The sequence below is a fragment of the Prorops nasuta genome, unplaced genomic scaffold (assembly GCF_024137725.1).
Source record: "Prorops nasuta isolate Cenicafe-Biocafe unplaced genomic scaffold, Cenicafe_Pnas_1.2 PNAS00003, whole genome shotgun sequence".
NCBI classification, from domain to species: Eukaryota; Metazoa; Arthropoda; class Insecta; order Hymenoptera; family Bethylidae; genus Prorops; species Prorops nasuta.
Window position 1 is genome coordinate 6,659,619 of NW_027116800.1, and position 26,466 is coordinate 6,686,084.

At 35.2% G+C, this 26,466-nt stretch overlaps 4 protein-coding genes across 8 annotated transcripts in view; 1 reads left to right on the forward strand and 3 right to left on the reverse strand.

The window, feature by feature from the left end:
- dtn (transmembrane protein 132C dtn) overlaps positions 1–12,374 on the reverse strand; it is a 45,275-nt gene extending 32,901 nt beyond the window's left edge. The window contains exon 1 of the mRNA XM_066747327.1: positions 11,365–12,374. Coding sequence (XP_066603424.1) covers positions 11,365–11,452 — 88 coding nt within the window. The 5' untranslated portion in view covers positions 11,453–12,374. The remainder of the gene's footprint in view (positions 1–11,364) is intronic.
- A 794-nt stretch (positions 12,375–13,168) lies between these two features.
- LOC136785568 (ras-related protein M-Ras-like) lies at positions 13,169–17,890 on the reverse strand. The gene is made up of 3 exons (XM_066746677.1): positions 17,701–17,890; positions 17,315–17,631; positions 13,169–17,240 (listed from the first exon to the last, which is right to left on the reverse strand). Exons 1-3 carry the CDS (start codon positions 17,888–17,890, stop codon positions 17,151–17,153), a joined length of 597 nt encoding a protein of 198 aa, XP_066602774.1. The 3' UTR covers positions 13,169–17,150.
- Positions 17,891–18,370: 480 nt separating this feature from the next.
- On the reverse strand, positions 18,371–23,861 carry LOC136785566 (FAST kinase domain-containing protein 4). Of its 4 annotated transcripts, none has more exons than XM_066746672.1 (12): positions 23,731–23,861; positions 22,903–23,051; positions 22,454–22,610; positions 22,148–22,267; positions 21,743–22,087; positions 21,529–21,678; positions 21,134–21,379; positions 20,868–21,018; positions 20,698–20,781; positions 20,438–20,599; positions 20,277–20,346; positions 18,371–20,084 (listed from the first exon to the last, which is right to left on the reverse strand). In XM_066746672.1, exons 3-12 carry the CDS (start codon positions 22,592–22,594, stop codon positions 19,850–19,852), a joined length of 1,704 nt encoding a protein of 567 aa, XP_066602769.1. In that variant the 5' UTR covers positions 22,595–22,610; positions 22,903–23,051; positions 23,731–23,861; the 3' UTR covers positions 18,371–19,849. The 4 variants fall into 4 exon arrangements, with proteins under 4 accessions (XP_066602769.1, XP_066602770.1, XP_066602768.1 ...); XM_066746673.1 differs by having other exon boundaries at positions 22,903–23,044; positions 23,731–23,814; XM_066746671.1 differs by lacking the exons at positions 22,903–23,051; positions 23,731–23,861 and adding an exon at positions 22,729–22,862.
- Scsalpha1 (Succinyl-coenzyme A synthetase alpha subunit 1) lies at positions 23,840–26,421 on the forward strand. 2 transcript variants are annotated; one of them, XM_066746675.1, is made up of 8 exons: positions 23,840–23,980; positions 24,042–24,105; positions 24,960–25,195; positions 25,268–25,489; positions 25,554–25,658; positions 25,732–25,935; positions 26,058–26,192; positions 26,260–26,421. In XM_066746675.1, exons 2-8 carry the CDS (start codon positions 24,069–24,071, stop codon positions 26,344–26,346), a joined length of 1,026 nt encoding a protein of 341 aa, XP_066602772.1. In that variant the 5' UTR covers positions 23,840–23,980; positions 24,042–24,068; the 3' UTR covers positions 26,347–26,421. The 2 variants fall into 2 exon arrangements, with proteins under 2 accessions (XP_066602772.1, XP_066602773.1); XM_066746676.1 differs by having other exon boundaries at positions 23,965–24,105; positions 25,732–25,911.
- The last annotated feature ends 45 nt before the right edge of the window (positions 26,422–26,466 follow it).

The window sequence follows — 26,466 nt, forward strand, 5'->3', positions numbered from 1 at the left end:
ATCAAGGAAATATCAGCAGTTTTCCATTAAATATTTGCTTGTTGCAAGGCTAGAATCTATCAACTTAAATGTTTCTAGATTCGCAAGAAGCAAATATTTAATCGGAAAGATGTGATATTTATATGAATCAAGGAAATATCAGCAGTTTTCCATTAAATATTTGCTTGTCGCAAGGCTAGAATCTATCAACTTAAATGTTTCTAGATTCGCAAGAAGCAAATATTTAATCGGAAAGATGTGATATTTATATGAATCAAGGAAATATCAGCAGTTTTCCATTAAATATTTGCTTGTCGCAAGGCTAGAATCTATCAACTTAAATGTTTCTAGATTCGCAAGAAGCAAATATTTAATCGGAAAGATGTGATATTTATATGAATCAAGGAAATATCAGCAGTTTTCAATTAAATATTTGCTTGTCGCAAGGCTAGAATCTATCAACTTAAATGTTTCTAGATTCGCAAGAAGCAAATATTTAATCGGAAAGATGTGATATTTATATGAATCAAGGAAATATCAGCAGTTTTCAATTAAATATTTGCTTGTCGCAAGGCTAGAATCTATCAACTTAAATGTTTCTAGATTCGCAAGAAGCAAATATTTAATCGGAAAGATGTGATATTTATATGAATCAAGGAAATATCAGCAGTTTTCCATTAAATATTTGCTTGTCGCAAGGCTAGAATCTATCAACTTAAATGTTTCTAGATTCGCAAGAAGCAAATATTTAATCGGAAAGATGTGATATTTATATGAATCAAGGAAATATCAGCAGTTTTCAATTAAATATTTGCTTGTCGCAAGGCTAGAATCTATCAACTTAAATGTTTCTAGATTCGCAAGAAGCAAATATTTAATCGGAAAGATGTGATATTTATATGAATCAAGGAAATATCAGCAGTTTTCAATTAAATATTTGCTTGTCGCAAGGATAGAATCTATCAACTTAAATGTTTCTAGATTCGCAAGAAGCAAATATTTAATCGGAAAGATGTGATATTTATATGAATCAAGGAAATATCAGCAGTTTTCCATTAAATATTTGCTTGTCGCAAGGCTAGAATCTATCAACTTAAATGTTTCTAGATTCGCAAGAAGCAAATATTTAATCGGAAAGAGGTGATATTTATATGAATCAAGGAAATATAATTTTTATTGTAATAAATATTTACTTTAATCAATTATATTTATAATTAAAACAATTACATTTTTTTTAAATTAAACAATTTATTTATTTCTAAGACAAGCATTAACATTTCACTGCAATGAATATAAGCTTAGGGTAAATGAATATTGGTTATTACAAGTTTAATTCCAAGCAAATTATTTGATCTTTTTGAGTATGTTTATTAAAAACAAACGAACAGTTTACTCGTGAATTATTTAATAAATGTTTACTCCAAAAGAGTAACGAAATTTTATCAAATCAAGTATTTTCTAGACTCTTTCTAAAATTACATATGCTCAAATTAAAATGGTAATCATTTTGAAATAATTAAATATAATATCTGCATCAGATTATAATTACTTCACACCACAATAAATGTTCAATAATATGTAAAAAAAATATTTAATTTTAATGAAATGCGATACCAGTGAAACATTTCTTCTCTTCAATCAAACAAATATCTACTCATATTTAAATAATATTTATTTAATAAAAGAAAATTAATTTTTTCCTACTTACTTGTATTCTACCCGATTTTCCTTGTTTTCAATTTATTTTATATTTTCAATTGGGCTACATTTATAGTTATCATCCTATTCGTTTAATCCGTTATGTAGATGGCTATTCTACATCTATTGATATGATTATAGTAGTATCTGTGTATGTAATGGCCATTATTCATTTTTCTGAAACAAATCATATATTTCAGTTTAGTCAATGAATAATTTTTAATAGAATGATAATTTATTATTTTGAAATAACTCACCTTACTATCTGTTTATACTTGTACGATCGTGATGACCTCTTTATCTCTCTTTGTTTCCTGATGTTGTTTACTGCTTTCCGCATCCTGCATGGGAGAAATTTGTTAAAATTAAGTTAATACATATACTTACTTTTAGTAACTACCATTTTGTAGCTTCCTAATAGTATTTAGCATTTTGCTTATATAGAAGTTTGAACATGAAAGACCACTAGCGAGAAAGCGAAGAACAATTTATCAAAGCAATGTACTTTCAATTCAAGTAAATTACTTATTCATTTTAATAACTGCTTTTCCAAATTTATATGACTTAACGCAAATAAATATTTGTTTGGAATTTATATATGGAGTTTATAAAAATAAGCTTTCTTTGGAGCTCTTTCACAAAATAGATTACCTTATCTTCATTTGGCATTGCTGTATGCTGTATTGAAAATATTTCAATCCTTTCAATGAAGAAAATAGAGTATTTATGATTAAACAGCTGGTTTCTTAAAAATAAGAGAGTATCAGTTCAAGTTGAATGTATTCTATTTCCAAACAAATGAATGTTTTAATCGTTACTAGCACCACACTATTTATTGAATGTAGAATATCTTTTCTTAAATGTCATTGGCCTGTTATTTGTCTGCAAATCTATTAATTCTTTCGTTGAAGTAAATCAAGTATTTGCAATGAAAAACTTGGCTTCTTCAAAGGAACAGAATATCAGTTCAAGTTGAATGTATTCTATTTCCAAACAAATGAATGTTTTAATCGTTACTAGCACCACACTATTTATTGAATGTAGATTATCTTTTCTTAAACATCACTGGCCTGTTATTTGTGTGCAAATCTATTCACTGTTTCATTGAAGTAAATCAAGTATTTGCAATGAAAAACTAGGCTTCTTCAAAGGAAGAGAATATAAGTTCAAGTTGAATGTATTCTATTTCCAAACAAATGAATGCTTTAATCGTTACCAGCACCACACTCTTTATTGAATGTAGATTATCTTTTCTTAAATGTCATTGGCTTGTTATTTGTCTGCAAATCTATTAATTCTTTCGTTGAAGTAAATCAAGTATTTGCAATGAAAAACTTGGCTTCTTCAAAGGAACAGAATATTAGTTCAAGTTGAATGTATTATATTTTCAAACAAATGAATGCTTTAATCGTTACTAGCACCACACTATTTATTGAATGTAGAATATCTTTTCTTAAATGTCATTGGCCTGTTATTTGTCTGCAAATCTATTAATTCTTTCGTTGAAGTAAATCAAGTATTTGCAATGAAAAACTTGGCTTCTTCAAAGGAAGAGAATATAAGTTCAAGTTGAATGTATTCTATTTCCAAACAAATGAATGCTTTAATCGTTACCAGCACCACACTCTTTATTGAATGTAGAATATCTTTTCTTAAATGTCATTGGCCTGTTATTTGTGTGCAAATCTATTCACTGTTTCATTGAAGTAAATCAAGTATTTGCAATGAAAAACTAGGCTTCTTCAAAGGAAGAGAATATAAGTTCAAGTTGAATGTATTCTATTTCCAAACAAATGAATGCTTTAATCGTTACCAGCACCACACTCTTTATTGAATGTAGATTATCTTTTCTTAAATGTCATTGGCTTGTTATTTGTCTGCAAATCTATTAATTCTTTCGTTGAAGTAAATCAAGTATTTGCAATGAAAAACTTGGCTTCTTCAAAGGAAGAGAATATTAGTTCAAGTTGAATGTATTATATTTTCAAACAAATGAATGCTTTAATCGTTACTAGCACCACACTATTTATTGAATGTAGATTATCTTTTCTTAAATGTCATTGGCCTGTTATTTGTCTGCAAATCTATTAATTCTTTCGTTGAAGTAAATCAAGTATTTGCAATGAAAAACTTGGCTTCTTCAAAGGAAGAGAATATAAGTTCAAGTTGAATGTATTCTATTTCCAAACAAATGAATGCTTTAATCGTTACCAGCACCACACTCTTTATTGAATGTAGAATATCTTTTCTTAAATGTCATTGGCCTGTTATGTGTCTGCAAATCTATTAATTCTTTCGTTGAAGTAAATCAAGTATTTGCAATGAAAAACTTGGCTTCTTCAAAGGAACAGAATATTAGTTCAAGTTGAATGTATTCTATTTCCAAACAAATGAATGCTTTAATCGTTACCAGCACCACACTCTTTATTGAATGTAGAATATCTTTTCTTAAACGTCACTGGCCTGTTATTTGTATGTAAATCTATTAATTCTTTCGTTGAAGTAAATCAAGTATTTGCAATGAAAAACTTGGCTTCTTCAAAGGAACAGAATATTAGTTCAAGTTGAATGTATTATATTTCCAAATAAATGAATGTTTTAATCGTTACCAGCACCACACTATTTATTGAATGTAGATTATCTTTTCTTGAATGTCATTGGTCCGTCTTTTTTTGCAAACATTTCAGTGCTTTCACTCAAGTAAATACATTTTTTTCAATGAGAAACGTGTCTATTTTAAAAGAAAAGAATATTTATTTAAGTATACGTAGTAATGAAATGTAATATTTATTTCGATGAAGTAAATAAAATATTTTATAATTTAGTTTTTTGAATTATTTGTTTCAAAATTTTATTACATCAGTGAAAATAATTTTCTCTTGTTTGTAGTAAATATATTGTAATTAAAATCAAAAAAATTATTTCATTGCTTCAAATGTAGAGTATTTGGAATAATTTTAAATTCATTTATTTTTATAAAATATTTACTGTACAAAAACAGTTTCTTTATTTCGTTTTAACGAATAATTTTCTTGTATTAATTCAGTGATAGCTTCGTGTAATTAAATAAGTTACCTAATGAAGTAATGTTTCTTACCTTTAAGATAATAATTATTTCAATTTATTTTGTATTATTTGACAAAATATATTATTGTTTCTAATAAGGATAATTATATAATTAAGTAAATATTTATTTGATCTTGACTGAGTATTTTCAAGGAAACCGATAGTTTTGTTACAAGTATAGAATAAATTTAATAGAAATATGTTTTGTTAACTTTAAATAAAAATGATCTTCCATTAAATGTATAAAATTTCAAATAAATTTTCACTAATTTCAAAAGATAAAATTGTTCAAAACTAACTTAATTTGTTTACATCAAGTATATTTCATTAAAATCAAGTAAACTTGAAATCAAGTAAATGAATTTGTTTATTTTAAACAAATTTTTCTATCAGTGTATATATACGTATGTGTGTATGTATGTATACGTATAGAGGAAAAAGCTTCCGTGTCGTTGCTGATCGTGCCAGAGACGAAAACTAGACTTTGCAGTGGCCGCAATACGGTTGTCCGCATCGCGCAACGCTAATTGCACGCGAGTCGCGTGAACCGGGCCAAACGGTTCAACGGGAGCGAGCGCCAGTGTTGATTAATCGAACGAGAGAGAAGAGCGAGCGAAGAAAACACAGAAAAACGTAATCAACGTGTTTTTTTTTTGTCAAACTTCCTCCGAACTCTGGGTAGTAATTCTGATAAATTCGCGTGAAACACGCTGGATGTGAATTTGTGGTCTTCGTTGGGAAGCGTAAAGTTTATACATGCACATATATATATATATATATATATATATAGTTATAGGCGAAAATATAGCGAGTCTGTAAATATATATATATGGCAGATTAGCGATCAAGTTTGTTACTGGAAGTGTGTCGTTCGTGGCGAACTCGGGAAGGAAATTTCAAGTGTAGATAATTTTCCATAGGCGGAGGCTATATACATATATATGTATGTATACAGTGTACCACGACACTAATTCTAAAATGGTCTCTACCGAAAGTTTCTTTGGATTTCAGGGACGAAACTCGCTGGTTTGGTGTCCATCGTTAAATTCATTTTGGTCGGTCGAGCAACAATTTTCGAGTGCTCGGAATAAAAGCCGTAGAGGTAAAGAGGAAAAGCGTGGAAGGAGTGGGGGGAGTGGGTGGTTAAAGAATGCATTTACTCGTGCCAGCGAGGCGACGGCTGTGAAATTGCATCGCGCTACTTTGTTCGCGAATAAGAGCACGTTCCCGGATCCTGGAGGAACTGCCACTCCCACCCCCGTCACTCTGACACACACAGCCGGCTTTTCCCTAAAACCCAATGCACTTCTCACCACTCTCGCATCACCGGATTGCTTTAATTTCGCCAAGCTCGTCACTCCCAGCGCGGCGACCTTGCCGCTACCGTCTCTCGCACGCACACAAACACGCTTTGCCCACGCAAACTACCTCTTTTGCTCCAACGCAAAATCACTCCTACCTACCTTCGTATATGCGCTTACCGTATTCACTGCAGAGACAAAGATTTCAATTTTCGCAGCAATCGATATGAAAAGTGTTTCGCGAACTTTATTATTCTGAATTTTTATCCAACTTTCTTCGTCTTCTCGGGTGTGTGACTATATACATAATTGGTATATTTCAAAGAGAAATCTCTAATGGATGTAACAAGGGGGGGGGGGGAGGGGTCGCAAGTAGCATGTACAGCTCTTGGATCAGTTTCGAGCAAAGTGAAAAAAACCTAGACTATTATATTTGACTTTCGACTTTTCCACCGTGTTTCGTTACTCGAGTTACTCCCTCCCCTCCCCCTTTACCAATGCGAAAGGTCCCCTGCGACTCGGAGTCTCTCGTGACCCCTTTTTTCACTCTCCCATTTTCCACTCCGCAGGCGGAAAGACTCGAGTGAAAATGGCGAATATAAATTCCCACTGGAAAATGATTTGCTACCTCTATGCATTTCTGCTGATTCGAAGTAATGAAAGGGGGGAGAGGGGGAGGGGGAGGGAGGGAGAGAGATAAGTACAACTTTTGTAGACAAGGATCCTGGTTAGAAAAAAAGAGTGTAGCAGGAATTATACGTAGGTCAGCTATAACAACCAACTGACGCTTTACCAATAGTTTCAGCTTCCAGTCTGGATAATCGAACCTGCCGCCAGAAGAGAAAAAGGGGGGGGGGAGAGGGCAAAAATTTACTTGGAAAATTAGTTTGTGCCACGAAAGTTTAACTAGGGTGGAGAGAATTTTAGCAAAGAGATGCCATCACTACAGGTATTATAATGGCGAGAGCACCTGCTTTGAGTTCCCCCCCCCCCCTCTCTCTCTCTCTCTCTCGACAACAACAGGGCGTAAGAGAGAGAGAGAGAGAGAGAGAGAGAGAGAGAGAGACTGGGGTCTTGGAGCACCACGCCAGTTCCAAAGTAAAGTCTACCTACCTGGCTTCTCTCCCAGCTTCCAACAACCTCTCCCACTCGTTCCTGCGCTTTGTCTCCTTCCTTCTATCCTCAACCCCTCCCCCCCCCTACACCCCTTTACAACCAATACTCCCCTCCCATCGTGCACGATATAACCAACAACTGTTTCCAGTAGACATCGGAGTCGGGGAAAGTAAAACTGCGAGACTAAAATCGATGATCGACCAATGAGCATAGAAATTTTTGCTGAACCGACTAAAAACGAGAGAGCAGCAGCTGTTGAAAGGGGGAGGATTTGCGCGGAAGCAGCAAGATACTCCGTCACCGAGCGAGAAAACAGAAGAAGAAAAGGTTCGCGGAGAAATTTCTCATGCGTCCTCTGGCAAGTTTTCCTTGCTTATCTCACCGACGTACGACAAATAAATTCTCACGACTATCGTTTCAGGGAAGCTGAAAAACTGCTTAAGAAAAAACTGGCCAAGTTTGGTCGACGCAGTTGAAACGACCCACCAACTTTCATGCAATTTAAGCTTCATTTTAACGCTACCGGGGTATTACTCTTATTTGCCCTGCAACAATGCTAGGCCCGAGTGCGATACAAACTTTGCCTGCTTTACACAGGTGAAAGTTGTTTCTCGTTCTACTGTACCGAAGATTACTGTACGTACGCCTAAACCTGGAATCACCCTACTTTAATGGAATTTATGCATGTATGCGTTGCACCAGCGATCTATTTTCTTCGCATTTCCACTCTTCTCAAATGTACCCTCCCTCGTTTCTTCGAATTTGTCACTGCCTCCGGTGTAGTTTTGCCATACAAACAAATTCTCCACCGTCACCCCCTCCCCCCTCCTCCCCCCCCCTCTCTCTCTCTCTCACTCTCTACACAGTTATGTATACAATAACACTGCGTCGAGAACGCAAAACGAAACTCTTATATATTTTCTTATGATCCATCATGCAGGAGCAGCTAAACTCCGCTATCATTTTTCGCCACAATTTCCCCATAAATATAAAAACACCCAGCGCGCAACGAGCTAAAATGCATTTATAATTCAAGAAATTGTCCATGAGTAACGAGAGAGTCGACGTTACTCGGAGGACCACCAATTTTCAAGTTTTTCTACTTTTATCCGGTTTTACTATATCCGAGCGCATTACGCGATAAAGTTAAACGTACGAATCTCCGCTTTCATCCACAGCGACGGCTCCAAAAGGGGGAGAATTCCATTAGCGAAGGTGTTGATTGCAGCTCGCCACTGAATAGCATTGCGCGATTTACCAAAATACCTTATCAACTTAGATAAAAAAAAAAGCACAAATATTAAGAGGCACGTGTATTTGAAAGGCGAGGTCCGGGAAGCGAGATGTCAGCACGAAGAAAAACGAGGGGGAATTTTATGGGTTTCGCGTGGTCCACGGGGTGATATCTCCGTTGACTCTGCGCGCGATTAACGTAAATACGAATCCATCGTTACGCTCGATGCAAAAGAGTCGACGTATATGAAATTCCGCGAATGACTTGTGTTTATTTTGGTCGACGGATGGACTGTGCGAGACAAACGGAAGCAGAAAAGAGAGAAAAAGGTGGGGGGGGGGGGGGGGAGGGGGGGCAAGCCCGGACGCGCGATTTAACAAAGTCGGCTGTATAAATAGGAGAGGAAGCGAAAGAAAGAGAGAGAACGCGAGTAGCGTGTTTTGGGGAATAAACGCAGCGATCCTTGATTGGCGAAGAAGGAAGCCAAAGGAACAAAGAAGTTGCGCCGTTGCCATTGGTCGAAGCGAATCGATGGATGACGAAGGATGGAAGAAAGTAGGAAAAAGGGGGAGAGAGAGAGAGAGTATCGGAGAGAGTGAGAATGGCAGCCATCTGGCATCGAGCGTGATATTTCGTGAAGAGCCCGTGGTGGTCAAGGAGAACGAGAGAGAGAGAGAGAGAGAGAGAGAGAGAGAGAGAGAGAGACGTTTTATTTTAGGTGGCGCCTGGGCTGCACATAGAAAAAAGCTAGCTTATTCCTCCGCTATAGTATATCCTGACCAACCAGAGCTAGTAGACTAATCGGTCCTTGTCTCCATCACCTTGCAACTTCCTTCTTTTACGTTTCACCGCTAATCGTTAACGCCCTAATGCATCGACAAATAAAGGACCTTCCGCTGAGCAAATATTTCTTGCCGTGGCTAATAAACAGCGTTGCCTGACAAAGAGCGGTTCATTTCGGTAAATGCAACATGTAGCATTATCGATTTCGCATCAACGAGATATACTCTTCCTACCCCGAAAGCGAGCGTGCCAGTCAAAATTCCGTTTAAAAGATGCATATACGTTTGTGTGTAGGGTATATAGATACACGAGTCGGGGCTAAAAATAGCTCGATACGTGCGGTTGGATGATGCGGCCCTGACTCAAATATAGGAAATAGAGAGACACGGACCGATGGATAAACCCATTTGCATCTTCCAGATTGCGTTTTACAATGAGAGAGCGAGTACAGTGAACATTTCACTGTTATATATTTTCCAGCTCTGTTGATGTAGCAATAACAGGGCGCGTGCACGGTTGGTGGAAGTGAAACGGGCACGCCAGCGTGTATAGGGGGAAGAACGGGGGCTGCTGACTCTCTAGGACCCCAAATACGTGTCTCCCTGCAGGACAATGGAATCGAGTATCCTTGTGGAGTGTATAGTCAGTGGCCAGGGTAAGCAATACCCCCTCCCATAGAATTGGCTAATGCAACATGCGCGCTGCACACGAATGCACAAAGGACTCGTGCTTGGTTACTCGATAAATGTATATTATATCTTCTCAATACTTTAATACCCTCGCGATAATGGCTCGTCATCGACCAACGCACCAAGAGAATAATCCTTGCTCTGGGACAGTCAGCGAAACAAATGAAAAGAGCAGTGGCGAGCATTCTTTACTCGTGCAAGCGTAACCAAAGACAAAGTCGCTTCTTCTCGCATAATTTAATCTTCGTCCTCCAGTTTGTTAGCGGTGGCTGCTGCTCCTCCCCCCCCCCCCTCCCTCCCTCTCTCTCTCTCTCTCTCTCACCCCACTGCCCCCTCAGCATCATCCTGACCGCGCGTTACTCCTCGCCTCCGAAAGCTGCGATAACAAATACTTTAACCTAGCGTAGGACGAACGGTCGTTCCGTCTTTTACGACGGAGGCAGTAGCAGCCGCCTCTTTGACTTTTGATCTACTTTTACATCGCCCGACCTTATCTACGATGCTTCTCTTCGTTCATTCGTGTTGTTCCAGCAACGTTCCAAGCCACTGGTCGAGGTCGTATTACGCAAATCACGGAAATTCAACAGGATCGTCGATAAAGCCCTCGTAGTTTATGGAGAAACCTTCCTGGAACATGGCTACCACGACGACACGTTTCAGAAGCGTTCCTGACACCGTGCGTGTGCCATGTGGAAGGATCCTCGATACGCGAATACAGCGAGTGTACATGACGAACAATGAGGGGTCTGGAAAAAAGTTAGCCAGTGGGGGAGGATCCTACGTGAAAAATTGATGAGCACGTGAATTATTTTCCCCCACAGGCTTACCCTAAACATCATGCCGCATCTGTGATTCCCTGACAAAGCCCATGACACACATTATTCGCATTGTCCGAAATTATCCTTGTCAGGAGTGCATGATAAATCGTTCGATGCACCGGACGGTTAATTTCGTTGGATTTTTACGGCCTCGGGAAAACTTTTATCGCCAGCCACTAGTAATCTAGATTTCACTGGATATATATGCACACTCGATTATGGATTCGAGTTTTTAATTATAGCGCGCAGCATCCTCCTCGCGCTACTGATTTATATTTCTCTTCTCTGAAAACCTGTACTTGGGCGAAATATCAGAGAGAGCGCAATCGATATCCAATGAATTTTAACTACCAGCCTCGTCTTGCGAAGCAAAAATCGCCGTTCAAAATAAAATGAGAAAACAAACAAACGAATAGAAGCTTTTTCGCGGGATACCCGTGAGATTCGAGCGAGAAGACACGAGGCGTCATTCGGGCGTGCTCCTGCTGCACGTGTCTCTAATGCATACGTAATATGTTTTCTATAATATCATACAGTGTACTCCGTATATCGATGGCAAGAGTCGGGAGCAACGAGATCTGCCAAGAGAATTGGGCGAAAGTCTCTCTGCTCGAGAAGGAAACTAGATAAGACAAGAGGTGGGACCTCTCGAGTTCTGTACAGAGGTTTGCACGACTCACCGGCAATGGCGACAAAGAGGAAGAATATCCAAGTATTATCCATGAGTGTTCGTAGCTGAAGTCTGAGGCGGTGTCCGGATCTGTCCATCAGGCGTTGGGAATTCTCGTGGTCGGTAACATCGTTGCGAGAGTTTTAAAGGGGGCTCCCTGTGGCCCCTGGTCCTTCTGGCAGGCGGTGGTCGCGAAAACCGTAGCACCAAAGATGGGCGAGTACTTGTAACCAGTGGAGAATATTATGTTCGTAAAATCCTCTGTTCCCTGGGGCACTTTAGATCTTGAACGAGTCCGTCACATCGTAAGACGTTCGCACTGGCGAGACACACGGCGCCTCTGGGACACACTCTGGCTCTGCGCTGGCTTCTTCTCTCTCTCGCTCGCTCGCTCGCTCGCTCGTTCCGGATACGCGTGTGTACGTGCGTGTTTGCAAGTGTTGCGCGCTAACGTGCGCTGATGCTGAGGGAATGCGCGCGCGCGCACGCGCGATTCCCAGCGCGCGTGCTCTACCAATGCGTGAGACGTGCGTTTGCTGCTCTCACTGGTCTAACGTGGACCTCTCCATGCGAGTGTATGCACCAGGCTTCTCGCTCTCCGTTGCTCGCACTCTGAAAACCACCCCCCTTTCTCACACTCTCTCGCTCTCTCTCTCATACACACAGCCACACACACACATACACCAGGCCTATCGCGAAGCGTGCGCCAACGCACGAGACTTTTTGATCTCGGAGGAGCTGCACTGTTTTCTCAGTTTTTTATTTGTTTTTATTGAATTGTGTCAAAATGGCTTCCAAGGAAGAGAGGACGGCTCTGTCGTTCGGTGGGCACGTCGTCAGCGTGGTCCTTGCGCTCTTACGTCGTCTGACAGTGGTTCGAATTTTCAGAGGGACACTCTGTAGGTCCGCAGCGTTCTTCTTCCTTCGTGCTCTCACCGCCGCGTTGCCCGGAGTATTGACCGACGAGGCTCGTTCGGTTTGCCTCGGTTCGGCTACTCCACGCTCGGCAATACTCGGCTTTTCAGCTTCGGCTTCTTCGACTCGTTCCCCGAGTCCCCCGTGGGATGGGAAACGGGATAGGGGAGAGCGTGAAGGGGGGACGGAAACGGTATAGGAGAGGCTAAAAGTTGGAGAGCGACAAAGATTCCAATAAAACAGAAAGCGATGCTCCGGTTGCTGCTAGAGGACGCCAAAAATTCTCATCGCCCATAGTGGACTACGGAGTACGGAATGGACAGTTTTTACTCCATTGAGGCAGGGATGGACATGCGCGCGGGCGCGCGCAATAGTCGGCATACGGGTTCTCGCGCCAAGCCTAAAATACACTCACCGATAGGCGATATACTTTATGCCTTTTTCGGCAAAACTTCCAAGGCGCCAACTCCGGTCGAAAGCTCCTGAAAACCTGCCTTGCCTGCCTTCTCGCTCCTACGCGCTGCACGATTAACCTACATCCCCCATACCCTCCCCCCCCCCCCCTCTCCCCACAACCTCTCTCATTATACAGATCACTATTTATTATTACCTTTATCTTTTTCAACGCTCGTTATCCAAACCTTGTATCAATTTTTAACGAAGAAACTTGTCCCCTGCTAAAAATATTCATTAGACAGAAACGTAGAGGATTTTTGATGGCACAATTCACTCAATCTTCTTCAAGGCTGCATAAATATTACTCTGTAAACTTTCCATTAGATTCACTCAACTGATATGAATTCTATACAAGGTTGATTAGCAGCGCCAGCAAAGCAAGGCATCCCTTTCGCGTCTAATCATCTACTGAATAATTGCAAGTTAAATATTTAACAAAAAAAGGAAACTCTCGGTTTTGTAAACACATGTTATAATTTATTATCATTAGTAATATTACATCATACAGCGACCTGTACAATTAGTGGCACGTTCTTACTCTCACACAAAAATTCAACAATATATTTATACGTATGTATATACACACGGGCTATACATACATGTAATATACGAAAGCCTGTGTATTTTATTATTCGCATACGTTCACATATAGCTCACAGGACACACGCAACAAATACTTATATTTTGTCCTTATAATATCAACATATTTACGTCATTGTTCATCTCATTTAGCAGTATAATTATTTTTCGTAATTTTAACTATGATCAAGATGGAATTCTGGTTTTTAAAATATATACGTATGTGTACATACGCACATAAATATATCTCTCGTTACTATTTATGAATTATGTATGTTGATAGTCATACTCTGCTTAAAAATGATCTATTTATACGTATATCTGTATATTTTTATTTGTATAGATTTTTATTTATTTCTTTCTTTATTTCTTCCTTCCTTTCTTTATCACATTAATTCGTTACAACATAATTCATTGTTTCATGTGCGTCATTGTATGATTTCCTTATCATTTCTGATCATTGGGATTTATTATACAAGCATCGGATATTCGTGTGCGATATAGCAATGCATAGCAGGTAATAAATTATAGAGGTAATGTTAACGCTCCATCGAGTAAAAAGTTCAATTAATTTTATCCAATAAAATCCTAAAATCAATTGAAATGACGACTCGAATCGGATTTATCATAAAAGCAACTTCAAAATATAAAACTTCCATGGCGTAAACAGTCTCGCAGTTTGTCATAGGATTTACATGTAATGTACAATGGTATGCAAGTAATATTGATTACTAGATAAATCATTTTTTTTGTCAATTGTAACAGAAGATGACACCTCTATTATAGGAAATATTTGAGTTTTAACGGACGCAAATATTATTTTTTTTTAGCCATTTCTGGACTAACATTTTTGTGTATACTGCACAATTGAATAATACTGTCAATCAATTATTACTAATTTTCAATACAGTAAAAAATTGTGTTCATTCTCAAGCAAAATAGATGTTAACTGTTGTGCAAACTGTGAGCTCCAACAAAGCTTTTTGCCCTTATGAATGACATACTAAATAAATTTACATTCGACGTTCTTCCAAACTTTAAATAAATTTTTAATCGTAAAACGATGATACGGATTATCAATTTCCTTTCCTACGCATTTCATGGGTAAAATTTCTAGACTATTTTTTTCATTACGTCAACTTTCCTAGTATGGACGGCCATATAAAACGGAACTTTTATTACAGATTTTACAGGGCGAGTTTATCTCTTAAAAAGTTTCTGTTGGTGTAGACTACTATACAATTAATCACATTTATCCGGCGTTTGCGATACTAAAATAAGTGATTATCATGTCCTACTAATTTATAATCCTTTCTTAATAGCTCTTCACTTTTGTACGCGATACCTTCTTACGTCTACTTGCACCTGAATCAATTCAGAGAGCTTTTCAACTAGGAAAATCGCAGTCAATTTGTAAAAAATATTGTTAAAAATGGTACATCTTAAGAATAAAAAATATAACAAACTTAATTATTTCATCAAAATCATCAATATTTTCGTAAGAATCTAGAAACAATCCAAAGTATGCAATTTTCCAAAGTCTCTTTGATACTCGTTGTAATTTTCTGACAGTAGTCAATTTATATTCAAGGCAAATATGTTTCAACGTTACATTTGTTTCGCATTGCGAAATTCGTTTACTGTGCACTTGTTTAAAAACTATTGGGCAGTAAATAAACATTATTGTTATGCACAGGTAAGATTATTATAAGTAAAATTGATTTAAAGATACTCCCAATTTATATTTGGTCATTGTATGAAATAATTTTTCCATCAAATTCATTTCGAAGATATTGCACTGACGAAAAATCTATCGTGACTCTAATACGTTTCTCATACGCAAATATTTTTTTTAACCAAATGAAGATAAAGAAATTCATACGAAAGATGATTACAAGCAATCACAAATAGTAAATTGTTCGAGAAATACACTACGTGTAACATTAAATTCGGTATACAAATGCACAGATTTATAATGCTCTTACGTGTATATAAACTATATTCTAAATATATATAATATATGTATTTTCATATATTTTAATACTAATGTAGGCCATTTTATTATATCTTTAATAAATATAAAGTCTGACATTAATAGTCTCTTTTAGCAGTATGCTAACCAATTGAGTATGTAAAAATTTTAGAATTGATAATGCACTATATCAACGTAAATCTCATTTATTTTTGTACCAGGCCCACATTTGTTATAAAAGCCAATGTTCAATAGCAAAGGCAATATTGCCTTACATTTAACAATTTATTCCCGTTTCAGAATAATTTCCATCACTCATTCATTAGACGTTTTCGCCTAATGCACTTTTGGCGATAAAATTAAACGTCGTCCATTATCTGAATGTTCTAAGCTTCCAAAATATAACTTACATTACTCTATAGTGTAAAAGCAAAACGTATGTACTGAGTTACTGGGCAGGATAATACGATATTTCAATGTATAGAAAAAATAGTGATGATGAAGTCTTTTTTCTTGGCTTTTAAACTCATTCGCTCATAAAATTAAATCATCTTAGATGTGTATGCTGATTAAATATTCTATTTAAAGAATTATATATAACACGTGAGCAACTGCTGCTTATCGATTATCCGTTAAGTAAAATTACACGTGTTTCAATGGAAAGACCGATACCTCTATGTGAAAAACATCACCTATGAGAAAATATAAATATAAAGAATACAAGGAATATCTGTGCAGGAACTAAACTTGATTATCGAATTTACCCCTTCACAAATAAATGATAATCATTTGCGACCTGAGCGAACGAGTTAACAGTAGTAAAATTAGTTGTCGATATATTACAATATCTATGAGTGCAAATATCTGCTGGTCAAAATTTCTTGTTTACAACACACATAATAAAGTATTACGAGTAACCGTCCAATGTAGTGCATTTTTAAGAGGAAAGTTCAAATATAATGCACCAGGTTGTTTAATATAGGATTTCAATTATGCCTCTCGTGATGATAGGAAAAAAATCGATTCAAGACCGAAGACAAATTTTTTGGAGGCAGTAAGGTGACAAGTATACAATCATGGACGGAACGAATTGTTCTATATTTTGACAAGCAGCTATTTAAGATGAGATATTTTCCGACTGGCGTAGCAAACATTTTCAAAATACCAGGGAAGCCACGGGGACAACAGGAAGACAACAGACTTTTGTTCATGGATTTTTAGTATTATGCAATAGCGTAGAAAGCTTGAAGACAAAGTAGACAATGTCCAAGTAAGCATGATAAAAGATAAACGTGTCAAAACTACAACTTTCGACTGTTTATAAAATGAATGAGCCGATGATGCTTGGACAATTAGTCATTTTATGACGAGGTAACGCAAGAGGATAAGTAACGAACTCCTCGGGATTTTCGCGTATCATGTAATAGAAAAATTTCAATTCCACGTTTTGCTTCGTCTATGGTAGAAAATTGATAGGTAGGCACGGGGACTGAGACGTGTGATATTTACGCCTTTCGTGCAAATGATGGTTTATTTGAAACTGACATTTCTAACGCTTATTATCAGTCCTAAATTAGATTAAGAAACCTTATCGATGATTTGAAGGTACAAATACTAATAGAGTTTTCTTTGAAACATTTAGATCTACTCAGAGATAATAGTCTCTCATGATCTTAAATAATATTATTACGCATTCAAGCTGATCGTGAATTAAAAATAATAGTAAAATACTAGAAAGAATTATAAACATATACCAGTATAGATACTTTTGTGCTGAGGACAGATGATCTATGTGCTCATTATGTAATGCGTGATTCATTATCCAATTTATGCTTTTTCATCAATTTGTTTCTCTTCTTTATACTTCTTTAATCTTATAATAAATCACATTTTCCAACCCGTCTTCGTTTTCTTCGATTTTTTTCCAATTCCGCGGGCGGCTGATTTCTTATAATACGCACAACCTGTGAATGGATAAAACAAATTGTTATTCGTCTCATTTGATACATACTTTCTTATTATTATCATGCAATCATACCTCATGAAATGCTGCATCAACGTTTAGTGGGGGATCTTTGGCAGATGTTTCAATGTAAGGAATGCCCAATCTGTGTGCTAATTCTCTACCCTGCTCCTCTGTCACTTTCCTTAGGTGTACTAAATCAACTTTATTTGCTACCAATAACATAGGATATACATCTCTATCTTTTACTCTTAAGATTTGAGTATAAAAGTTCACAATATTTTCATATGATTGTTTGTCAGTGACAGAGTATACCAAAAGAAATCCGTCTCCTTTTCTCATATATTGCTCCCTCATGGCGCTGAACTCTTCCTGTCCAGCAGTATCTAAAACTATGTACAATAAAATTAGTCTTCTTAAACCAATAAAGTATGAAGCAAGTTAAGGACAATATAGCTTACCATCTAAAATGCACCATTGTTTATCTACTTCTGTGTGCTGGATATAACTATCTTCAATGGTAGGATCATAATCAGTTACAAATAGTTTTTGGAAGAATTGTATTGTAAGGGCACTCTTTCCAACTCCTCCATCTCCAACAACGACCAGCTTGAAGGTCATAAGGTTCTCATTATTAGGCGGTCGTGTCATACCGCCTCTTGATCTCCCACCCCTACCCCCACTGTTCTGCCTACGTCTGCCTATCCTGCCAAATCTTACAATTTTTCTTTGACAACGTAAGTTCTTATAATACCAATATCCGTTCAAAGAAATTTTGTTTTCTGCAAAGACAAATGCATTAGTAAAAACTGAAAATGATTTCATCATAGTAATACTGACAAAAAATAAATTATAATTTGAAAATAGGCCAGTTGTTTTCATTAATAAGTTGGTTAATAGAGATAACGAATAAAAGATGTAAACCTATGGACCTCAAATGACATATTTAAAAGACAAGCATTTTTTTTAAAGGCACGAAACTATGATCAAAGTCTATTTCTTGATTGGTATTAAATAATCCTACCTTACATGTTCTTACACTTTTGTTACACTCATATAAAGCTATCAAGTTGTATCAGGCCATCAATTCTGTCTATTTCGCCCTTTCGGCTTTGATCCAAAGCTACTCACGAGTCACGGATCTGCTGCCACGGCTGCCGCTGCCCTATCTCCAACACTTCGAGTGACTCCGACTCCGACTACTCCGAGTCCTCCGAGTATGTACTCCCGGCGTGTATAAGGTGTATCTCTGTCAGTTTGTCACTTTAGGTCCTTAGGTCACTTCATTCACTTGTCAGTAGTTGTCACTTCACTTGTCAGTTTTCTCAGTCTGAGCGGTCTGAGCTCAAAGCAAGTTCTCTTCTGTTCTAACTTCTAGCTAGCCCTGGCTCAGTTTTTGATTTGTGCGCATTACTCGGTATTACATGCGCAATGATAAATGCTCATATCTCATTAGACTTATCGGCTCAATTTGGCTCAATCAGTTCAATGTCAAGGCCATCATTATTATCGTGTTTTCAAGATTTCTCACATTTGTATCTCAAAAAAAAAATTAATTTATGAGTCATACGAGGTAATACCGTCTAAAGAAAGATGCCCATTGAGCCATTCAGGCCATTTCAGGCCCCGTTGATTGTTTTATTTGATGTTAGTGCTAAGCTAGCATCTGCTGAAGCGCGCTAAGCTGTGCTACTTGATCGGCGCGATCTTCAATAGTTTTCCAATTAGCCTAACAATCGACACATTTGAACACAAGTGGTACATTACGTGTCACACAAAATGTACATTTGTGCCCGATTGTGTCGAATTTTAGGCTAATTAAAAAGCTTCCAATTAAGACAATAGTTAGGAAATGTTAACAGCATTAGCTATTTGCATCGAAACTATTCGGAACATAAGGCATTACTTAAGTGTTGAATTTCTAGCCCCCATTTTTCGTTAACAATTGTATAGCTATATAGCTATGTATGTACTATTCAACTAAAAGCCTGCGACACACTAGTCTTACATTTCATGTTGGTTTACTTGTTAGATTTGTTAGGAAGTAGGAAGTGTAGGAACAGATAAGATGTTTATATTTAGCTCACAGATGAATCGTTATTGGTCTTCACAAATTTAGCAAGCAATCCAGCATAGTGTGCCAACTGCCACGGGCTTTGGAATCAATGCTGGACCAATTCGACCAAGGATCAATTTCAAATTATGCATATGGTCGCATAAAGGCCGATTTATACTATACGACACTGGACCAGCACGGCACGACAGTCGACACGACGATTGAAGAAAATACTTTACGTTTACGCTCCTTCAACTATAATGTATCGTGCCGTGCCGTGTGCTGGTCCGATGCTGTATAGTATAAATCCGCCTAAGTCAAACTTGAAAAACAAAAGGGAGACTATTCAAATGTTTGTATTACTCAGTTGATGATTATTTTAAAAACCAGCTGATGACAATATAAAACTTCAAATTAAATAAATGATCTATTTTAAACAATCATTCATTGTATAAATAATTTTATACATTAAGTTAGCTTTATTATACAATTCTCAAATAAATAATAAACAAATAGCTAGGTAATAATATCGGAATTATTATTTTATAACAAATTTAGTTATTTTTACAGTGCAGACTACTTAAATCACTCTTTACAGAAGATACAATACAATTTTTCAAAAAATTTGCACGGTCTATAATAGTACTTTTTGCATTAAAGTGATTATAATGTAAACTTATTATTTTATAACCATTTAACCTTAATAACCTCAAATCAAATTTCCATACACCTAACACATCCTCCTCGATTCGACAATATGTATGGTAATGGTGTGCCATAATTGCTATCCTATAAAAATATAATTTCAATATAATTTGCTATAAAGTATTCATTTTAGCAGTAAGTTAACCATTAAATATTTTAATAGCATAAAGGAGATAATTTTGGTTTAAATCTATAGAATATTCAGAAAATGAATGTATATTTGTCACTAAAATTTATTATGTTATTTATTCATATATATATTTATAAGCAACATACCTTATAGTATCCTCTGAAGAATCTTGAAGTGGTCTAAAGTTACCTTCAGGATCTGTACAAATTGTAGCAGCTAAAATAATCAAATATAGATAGATGAAAGTTTATAACAGTTATTCTATACAAGCAATTTAACTAAAAAATATTATTACTTTATGACTTACAGACTAAAAATCCCATATTCAAATTCACATTCACTTTATAAAATGATAATGATGGCATAAGATATTGTAATGCTTCTGCCAAAGCATTTGTTATAGCAATTTGTTGCTTAGACAGTTTAATTGCAGTGTTAAAAAGAGCTGATTCTTGTGGCAATGCTAAATCTAAAATTATACAAAGAGATTTTAAGAGCAAGTATTTAATATATGAACTAATAAAGTACATATACCCATAATAAATAATTCTAATAAATATATTTTACCTTCGCAACCTGGGACGTAATGAGTCACAGCATTAATGTTTAACAATTTAAGCTTTTTTGGTAATTCTATACCTCCTCTCAATTCTTTAACACCAATAAGATTTAGTAATTAAATTATATAATAGATACAGTATAAATCTTGAACAATAAGCTATTTTAGTTATACAAACCTGACATTTTTTGAATGAAACCACTATCAGTAGATAAAATTGATGAAATATGCTCTGGTTTTGCTTTATCTAAAATTACTAGAGACCATACAAAATTTAGCCATTCAACTGCTCCACTTAAATCCCCCATTTGCTTATCATATAATATTTTCTAAAAATATAAAATGTTAAACTAGCATATATTCTATATAATATATTGCATAAGTAAATAAAGTAATACATAGTAGAAAATTACTTTTCAAAGCTTCACAAACTTTCAAAATTACCTTGATAAAAATCTCTGACGTAGGAGTATCATGTCCTACAATGGCTAAAGTATGTAAAAGTCCACAGACATCTTGAATTCGACACTTATGTTTTTCATCTAAACACCACTCACATAATATATCTAATAAATGTGTATGTTTGCATTTAAGTAATCCAAGGGATGTTGATATCGAACCAATTATAGAACTATTTGCTGTATTGGGAACAGTCAAAAGTAAGGACAAAACTATTTTATTTAATAAAAGCTGCAAAAAACCAAAGGAGAAAGAGACTTTGTAATTATTATGAACTCTAAATATTTTTTAATTATAAATTAGTCTACTAAAATTAGAGTATTATTGCAAATTAATTCATATCACGTGATTTAAAAGTTTTTGTTTATATATTTACTTACTTGCTCAGGATAATTAAGGGTAGCTAAGCAATAGAGTAAATCTGAAGCTTGTTTAATATTTAAAATTTCTGGATTATTTACGATATATGTTCCCAATGATTTTAAAAGGGGCTCAGTTCTTTCCTTTCTGATACTTAATCCCAAAAACGTCTATATAAAATTTATATTAAAACAAGTGCAATTAATTTTTATTAATATATATAATTCGACTAACCTGAATTGCATTTTGATAGCCTTTATAATTTTTAATAAAAGACGAGTTTTTTTCTGGTAAGATCCTCTCATAAATTTTAATTATTTCCTTTACTTTATTTATGTGTTTAGGATTATGATTTGTAGACTCACAAATCTCGGATAATTCATTTATGGTAATAACAGATTTTATTTTGGATACAAGATTTGTATCATTTATTATTGCAGCATTAGTACATAATACTGATTTCAATATTTCAAATGATGCATCAAAATCAAATTTCAATATAGCATCAGATGCATTTTCTTTTTCTATGAAAACATCTAATTTGTTTTTTGAAATATTAGGTTCATTAGGTAGCTTAATCTAAAAAATAAATCATTCCAAATTTTGTGTAGACTTATAAGAATACTTTCTATTTTTTACCTTAATATTGATGGGTTTCTTTTCAGCATAAATCACATTTTTATCTTCTTCAAATAATTCAGAAATATTATTAGACGATTTAGTTTTATGTTGACTTGTAGGATTTACACTCTTGTCTTTCTATAAATAAAATTGTAAGAAATTTAAAATCATTATTTGCTTTAAGTAAGCAAGCAATAATACAATTATAATCATGCATAATATTGCATGCAAATAATTGCTGTACAAGAAACTTTTAGGTATAACTTTTTGTAGATCATTGTTAACTATAATAAAATATGTCAAAATATAAAAAATAAAAATTACCTCTTTACTAATTTCATCCAAATTAGAATTTGCTATTGTATTCCATGTGCTTGAAAAATTCGCTATTAAACCTGTAGCTCGTCTAAATGAACGTGTAGATCTTACAGGAAAACTATATAGAACTCCACTTAATTGCAACATTTCTGATTAACTGAAACTTGTATAATATGGACAGGTTATTTAAATATAACAATCAATTCTATTGATAGCTTAAAAGCATTGTTTTCATTTTTCTTTGCTATTTAAGTCATTCCGTAAGCCCATTTATTACTTACTTCAACTTTGAATGTAATTTATTTACATATATAATAAAACAAAACTTAATATATATTTAAAAATTGAGGTTAAGTTAAATACATTCAATCTCCTCTCCTCCACCAAAGTTCAATCTTCTTTACCTACATATAACTCTCCATACGCTCCATACTAAATACTTAATCCTTTCTTACCAACAATCCTAGGGACCCTGACTGCTTCACACTGGAATTGGATTGACCCTGATAACCCTCTAGGGCGCCTGGACGGACGACCTACATACATCTACATAATATGTACGTGAACGTCCTCTGAATCTGATCCCTGGACTGAACCCTGAAACCTGCGGAGTGCAGTAAATAGTAATACTACATACACCTTTGCTGGCTACTCCCGCTACTCCCTTTATTCTCCCTATTCTGGATGCTTTCCAGTTCCAGTTAGCCTGAAAATCGACAGTCAAACACAATTGGACACAAATGTACAGTTTGTGTGACATGCAATGTACCATTTGTGTCCGATTGTGTCTGACTCTCGATTATCAGGCTAACAGGAAAGCAGCCTCTATGTATAAGTCTCTCCTCATTTTCGTTTTGCATCTCAAATTACGCATAAAGCACATAGAATGTATTGCTTATGACACGCTTATTATAGAATTTTAGCGTTTTATGCGCGTATACATATGTACATACAAAACGTAATTTGGAATAAAGCCCTCTTCACTCTCGCAGTCTTATGATCGGTTCTTTATTTTTTAGGAGACTGTTTTACCAGCTGTCGGTTGTGTGCAATCTAAAGACTGTTCAACTGCATTTGTGATGAATGCAAAATAATTAAATTACAAATTAAACTTTATTACACAATAATAATTAAATTTTATCTTATTAAATTAATTTAAGGAAGATATAAATTCTTGATCCTTCAATCTTAAATTTGTACAAGTTTTCAGAACAATTTATAATTATTTAGAAGTTAAATTTATCTATGATGTTTAAAATGTTAAAAGTACAATTAATATTTACTCATCCAATTCAATCAACTTAAGTTGTTATCGCAGTCTGCCCGGTCTGCCCTGTCTGTCGCAACCAGTCGCAACTCGCGTCTCGCCTCGCAGTCCACTTGCCACTAGTTGCCGCCGCCACTATACTTCACTACAGTCACTACAGACAGACTAAATGATCGAATTACGAACCTAACTACGTGCGCGAAAAAACTTGGAGCTACGATCACTCGTGTTTCTTTTTGGACCTGTTCCCCCTGTGCTTGCCCTTGGTAATCCTTAGTAATTAACGATCTTCATGTTCCCTTGATATAAATTAATATCTGCCAATAGTTTTTCAGTGAAAAACTTGATATTAAAATGGCTGTGGCTACTAGAGCATTTTCGAAATTCACGGGTAAGTGAAATTCGTTTAATATTTTCTTCCGTTTAAAACTTTGGACCTCGCAAGTCGTATTTGAGAAGTTCCATTTTTCATTCTTATTTGTTTAATGCTTACCAATCATTGATCAGTTTTTTTTAACGTATAAGTAGTGCCTGTCAAATAATACCTCGTTATGTCTTCATTAATAATCTATTATATAAGAAAGGGCATAACCATGAGAAGATAATAAAATGTTCTTTAGCCTAAAGTCGTTTTTTGACTTTCCCATTTTATGAAACGTACAATTTTATACTCATATCTCATGGTTTTCTTTATTAAATTGACAGCTCTTATATCCATAATAATATTTTTAGACGTGATTTAAGAATGGGTCAGAACTAATTGTCAATTTTATACATTCAACTTTATTCATCATAGCTTATGTTTTAAGAGCTTAAATTTATATTATAGGTATCTTAATAATATATAGAAGCTCATTGAATCATTATTTAGACATTTATAGACCTAATACCTTATAAGTAAATTTTAAGCGACTAATACATTGTAATTGGATAATGTTCAAGAGATGAACCTTGACCTGTAAATCTAGAAATTTGATATTGTTCTAAAAATATATGAAATTGAAAATATTGATACTATTACAGAAAATTTTATATAACTTCTAATAAAAATTATCTTAATTGGTTTTTCTTTATAAAGAAATATATAAAGTAATTTACATTTGTTTAATAGGATGTTTATCAATCTTATCATTAATTAATCCATTAACATTTTCATTTGTATGTAAACTTAATTTGACATTAAAGAAATTTTTGTTTATTTCATAAAATGTAAAGATCGTTTAAAATCATAATAATATATTGCAGTTAGAAATTCTGGCAGTTTGTTACGTGCCCAAATAAGATTTAACTATACAGAAACTAGAAAAAATTTAAAAATTGATTCAAATACAAAAGTTATATGCCAAGGATTTACTGGAAAACAAGGAACATTTCATTGCCAACAAGCTATTGATTATGGTACTAAAATTGTTGGAGGTGTAAGCCCTAAAAAAGCAGGTACTGAACACCTTGGAAAACCAGTATTTAAATCTGTTAAAGAGGTATGTTAAATGTAAGTTATTTTAATAAAATAAATAATTTAACTAGTTATGAGATTATAAATAAAACATCAGGCAAAAGAGGCAACTGGGGCCACAGCAACTGTTCTTTATGTCCCCCCACCAGCTGCAGCTGCAGCTATAATGGAAGCATTAGATGCTGAAATGCCTTTAATTGTTTGTATCACAGAAGGAATTCCTCAGCATGACATGGTGAAGGTAAAAAGACGTTTATTAGAACAAAATAAATCACGTTTGATTGGCCCAAATTGCCCTGGAATTATCGCTCCTGAACAGGTATAGCTTCATACTATAAGGTATATAAAACTGATACATTAATAAATATTAATTGTTATTTCAGTGTAAAATTGGTATTATGCCAGGGCACATACATCAGAAAGGAAAAATAGGAATAGTTTCAAGATCAGGCACTTTAACATATGAAGCTGTCAACCAAACAACTCTGGTAAATTGGATAGAAACAAAGATTCTTATCTATTGTTATTGAATAAAATCTTTATGTTTAATTTTCTATTTAGGCTGGTCTTGGGCAAACATTATGTGTAGGCATTGGAGGAGATCCTTTTAATGGAACAGACTTCATTGATTGTCTAGAAGTGTTTCTTAAAGACCCTAACTGTGATGGAATTATTATGATTGGTGAAATTGGAGGCAGTGCAGAAGAACTGGCAGCTGAATATCTCATAGAACATAACACTGTTGGTTGCGGTTCCAAATTAGTGGTACCCTTTACCCATCCATATATCCTTCCTCTCCTGTCTATAAAGTTTCCATTTTTCACATAATTTTGATATTGAAAATATAAAATTCAAATGTATATTGTAAAATTTTATTTCTATTCCAGGGTTCTAAAGCTAAACCAGTAGTATCATTTATTGCTGGACTCACTGCTCCACCTGGTCGTCGAATGGGTCACGCTGGTGCTATCATTTCAGGAGGCAAAGGTGGTGCACAAGATAAAATTAATGCACTTGAAAAAGTAATAAAAAGTTATTTTAATACTTATAATTAATTGAATCTTTAAATAATTAATCGTTCTTTTACAGGCTGGTGTAATAGTTACTAGAAGCCCTGCACAAATGGGCAATGAACTTTTGAAAGAAATGACTCGCCGTGGGCTAGTCTGTAATTAAAACATGAACTGCTGTAATATTGTGTAGTCCACCATATCCGTGTATTTCCATAAAATAAATTGAAAGTTAATTTAACTCTGTGCAGGCCTATAAGTTTAAGCTGTGCAGAATTTCAAATTA

Bases quoted from the DNA above. Each gene is read 5' to 3' on its own strand.
- LOC136785566 (XM_066746672.1), bottom strand. From the start codon at position 22,594: ATGTTGCAATTAAGTGGAGTTCTATATAGTTTTCCTGTAAGATCTACA. The intron at 22,268-22,453 runs GTAATTTTTATT...TTTTATTTATAG, and splicing joins TGGATGAAATTAGTAAAGAG to AAAGACAAGAGTGTAAATCC. The intron at 20,347-20,437 runs GTAAGTCATAAA...TGATTATTTTAG, and splicing joins GAATATGGGATTTTTAGTCT to CTGCTACAATTTGTACAGAT.
- Scsalpha1 (XM_066746675.1), top strand. From the start codon at position 24,069: ATGGCTGTGGCTACTAGAGCATTTTCGAAATTCACGG. The intron at 25,196-25,267 runs GTATGTTAAATG...ATAAAACATCAG, and splicing joins TATTTAAATCTGTTAAAGAG to GCAAAAGAGGCAACTGGGGC. The intron at 25,490-25,553 runs GTATAGCTTCAT...TTGTTATTTCAG, and splicing joins GAATTATCGCTCCTGAACAG to TGTAAAATTGGTATTATGCC.
- LOC136785568 (XM_066746677.1), bottom strand. From the start codon at position 17,890: ATGACACGACCGCCTAATAATGAGAACCTTATGACCTTCAAGCTGGTC. The intron at 17,632-17,700 runs GTAAGCTATATT...TATTGTACATAG, and splicing joins ACAATGGTGCATTTTAGATG to TTTTAGATACTGCTGGACAG. The intron at 17,241-17,314 runs GTATGATTGCAT...ATCCATTCACAG, and splicing joins TTGATGCAGCATTTCATGAG to GTTGTGCGTATTATAAGAAA.